Consider the following 3,497-nt stretch of genomic DNA (forward strand, 5'->3'; position numbering starts at 1 on the left):
GCAGATGTGTGGTGCACTCCCCGTTCTGGCAGGCGAAGGGGCACTCTCAGCACCTAGGCAGCTTTATCAGATGGGAAGCCTAGAGGAGACGGAAAGGACTCGCCTTATAGGGTGCTCTCGTTCAACAAGGAGCAGGGAAATGTCCCCAGTCAGTCATTGCCTGCCAACACCTGTGAAATAAATCATCTTACATCTTCCAGGTGGTTTTCTGTGGTGGGCAATGTGGGCCCTGTAGCAAAAGGTCAGGTGGTTGAGATAGAAAGTAATTTCACTATTGAGAAGGAAGTTTGTCATTAAGGGGAAACTTATCTCCCTGAGGAAAGTGCCTATTTAGGCAGGATTGGGACTGTAACAAACTCAGATGACTACGAGACCTGGAGCTAAAACATAAAATGTGGAAGTAATTTTTAATCTAATCGGGAGACATCCCAGGTACGCGTAGAGGTAGCAGGGCAGTGCAGCCCCATTCAGGGCAGGGCCCTACACCAGGCCGAGCTGCTGCCTGATTGTGACTCTGGGAGGCACTCTGTCATAATCACCTAGTCACCTCTGCTTTCAAACCACCTGGTTTGAACCATCTTTCCTACCTAAAGGGGTTGTAGGTGAGAGAGTACATTTTAAAATTAATTCTAGAATTGCAATGGTAGTTTATAAGATAGCCCTTATATTTGGACACACTAATTCCCCAGCCCCTCCCACGGGGCTTTCTGGGACAGCTGACTGGACAAGAGAATTCAAATAATATAACTAGGAGGGCTCACATCCCTCACATACATATGGGGGCTGAAATTCCAGCTGGTCTGAGAGTCTTGGTGTCCTTTTGTTAAAGCCGTTTCTCCCGACTTTCTCTTTTGCCGGTTAGGCCAAATTTTATGAAGCCCACCCCAGGAGGTGGCTTGCAGTAATATTTCCCACTTTACAACTGAAGGGGGCCAAGTTGTAAAGTGGTGCTGTTACTGCCAGAGCTGTTAAGAGGGTCATAGAGCAGCCGGAGTGAGAGTTGCAGCCACTTTCTCTACAGGCCAGAGGTTTGGGTGAGCTACGGATTTCCTCTGGCTGCTACCAGCTTTGTGTTGAGGCGCTGCTATGATGAAAGACCTGCACAGTTTGGGCAGATCCATCAATCCTTTGCAAGAGTAGACATGGCACTGTCTGTCCCACCTTAGGATGCCCTCCGAGAGGAGGTGAATGGGCTCCTTCCACCATTAAGAGCACAGGCTAGCCAAGGCCAGGGAGACACTTGTCTCCACAGCTGACTGCCACTCAGTGCTGGGAATGCCCCCAAGAGAACACTGACCAGTGGACCAACGTGGCTGGTCTGAAGGTGAGGGGTGATAGTGTGAAGTGGACTCTGGGGAAAGGAAGAGGAATGGCATCGGCATATGTGGAGCGTGTTTATGATTTTATCTGGAAATGGATTTGGGCAGCTTTACTTAGCTCAGTGTTACCAAAATACCAAGTTCCTTCTGGTGATATGCAAGGTCATCTTGTGGGAACATCTGGATGTCACCTCGATGGCTACGGAATTATTTGTATATTAGAAAAAATGCGAGCAGCAAAGCAGTCAATGAGCTATTTCCTAGGTTAGACCAAAAGCAGGGAGAGATGTTGGGCTGAGGCAATTTAAGGAAAGACCCCAAGTGGACATCACATTGAGCAGCAGGAGCAGAAGTGGCACAGGTGGTATTCGAGTGAGCAGTTTAGCAAGTGCTGGCCTAGCATATAAAAGACATACCTGATGGTGAAGGGGGCAGTTTCTTGTCTTTGGAATGTCTTTAGATGCTTGCATGTGAGGGAAGGCACAAAGGAGTGCCAGGTGGAGTGACTTCGTCCTTGTAGGTATGCGTGGTGTTACTGAAGTGACAGGATCTCAAGGGCTTTCCTCCTGGACAAGAAACGGGAGCAGCCCCTTAGTTGTGATGGTATGCTTTTCCCCTCCGCAGATGTGCAAAAGAGGACAGAGGGATGTACAGTGATCAGGTTGAGTTCTTTAACATTACCCCTGACCCTGTGTGTGCATCACACTTCTCTTTCCAGTGTCCTTGGACTTCCAGCTTCCTTGCCTCCCAATACTCTCCCCCATCCCTGTTCTTTTGTCATCTCACCTGTTGCCCAAGTGAACATTGGTATTATCCTTTCTGTAGATGATGTTTAGGTGATATTAGGTCTCATTATTACACCATCCTTTTACTTCAAAATAATGACCTCAACCAATGTTAACAGAGAGGGTCAGCCCTGGCTTGGTTGGATCTTGCTGCTACGGGGTCACCCATCCTCTGGGAAAGGACCCCGGAGGGGGAACCTGAGCACCATCCAAGTTAACCGACTGGGATGTAGCAGGCCGGAAGTTCTTTCATCTTACACTTAAAAAAAAAAAGTGTCGATGCCTCATATCCTTAATTCTCTCATGCCCCAACTCTAAAAAGGTAGAAATAAAAAGTTGTGACACACACCCTACTGACTGCTTTTACCACCTGATCGTCTTCAGCTGCCCTTCCTGTGGGTTGTTCTATTTCTGAGGGGTTTGTGCTTTCAGTGTGTGAGGCCCCCAGTGACAACAGAAAGGTCCGTTGGTAGCAAATTACCTTAGGCATGGAGGGCCCCGCCTGCTTCCCAGATCCTGCCTTCTTGTGGTGACCTTTGAGCCTTCATTTTTGTGTTACTGTTCCTCACCCCACCCCCTTACCAGGTGAATATAGTGGTGGAAACAAACATGACCCCTTTGAAACCTCGGAGGACAAAGACTTGCCCATGGAGAAGTACTTCATGGACAGGCAGCCTGTGATTGAGCCACCCACAGAGCAGGTGGCCATGGACATGCCACACAGCCCTACCCTACGGCTGGACAGAAAGCGCAAAGTCTCAGGTGACAGCACCCACACTGAGACCACTGTGGAAGAGCTGCCAGAGGACCCTCTGTTGAAAGCCAAACGGAGACGCGTCTCCAAAGGTGAGCTTGGTCTGCTTTAGATGCCTGCTTGGCCACAGGTGGACTGGCTTGCCTCCACTCTCACTGGAGGGTCCCTGGGGAAGTCGCAGGGTGGTGCATTGGATGTTTCCAGTCCCACCCTAGAGCCCTGGGGAAGCCGCTCACACCTCCCTCCCCCAAAGCCAGAGGCAGGAAAGATCTTTTGGCCGGGAAGATGGCCAAAGATAAATAGGCCCCTCCCAAGACTTGGTGAGAAGCTGTAGCAGAGACAGTGACACACCCCCTCCCCTCCCCCACCCCCATTAGTAATGCATAAGACAATTTGTTCCCCCCCCAGGGGGCTTTTTGATTAATTTGTAGTTATTTCTCCATTAGATGACTGGCCTGAGAGGGAAATGACAAACAATTCCTCTAACCACTTAGAAGACCCACATTATAATGAGCTGACCAACCTGAAGGTGTGCATTGAATTAACAGGGCTCCATCCTAAAAAACAACGCCACTTGCTGCACCTTAGAGAACGGTGGGAGCAGCAGGTGTCAGCAGCAGAGAGCAAACCTGGCCGGCA

The 3,497-nt window shown here is 49.6% G+C and overlaps 1 protein-coding gene across 7 annotated transcripts in view; it reads left to right on the plus strand.

Annotated features, from left to right (window-relative positions):
* The window catches only part of BCOR (BCL6 corepressor), an 83,655-nt gene that overhangs the window by 68,616 nt on the left and 11,542 nt on the right, over positions 1–3,497 (plus strand). For 5 of the 7 annotated variants that reach the window (XM_025051320.1, XM_025051319.1, XM_025051317.1 and 2 more), the window contains 2 exons: positions 2,690–2,950; positions 3,305–3,497. The exon at positions 3,305–3,497 is cut by the window's right edge and continues 140 nt beyond it. In XM_025051320.1, coding sequence (XP_024907088.1) covers positions 2,690–2,950; positions 3,305–3,497 — 454 coding nt within the window. The remainder of the gene's footprint in view (positions 1–2,689; positions 2,951–3,304) is intronic. The other 2 variants (XM_025051322.1, XM_025051323.1) reach the window with 1 other exon arrangement.

This window comes from Pteropus alecto, unplaced genomic scaffold (genome assembly GCF_000325575.1).
Source record: "Pteropus alecto unplaced genomic scaffold, ASM32557v1 scaffold28, whole genome shotgun sequence".
Taxonomy (NCBI): domain Eukaryota; kingdom Metazoa; phylum Chordata; class Mammalia; order Chiroptera; family Pteropodidae; genus Pteropus; species Pteropus alecto.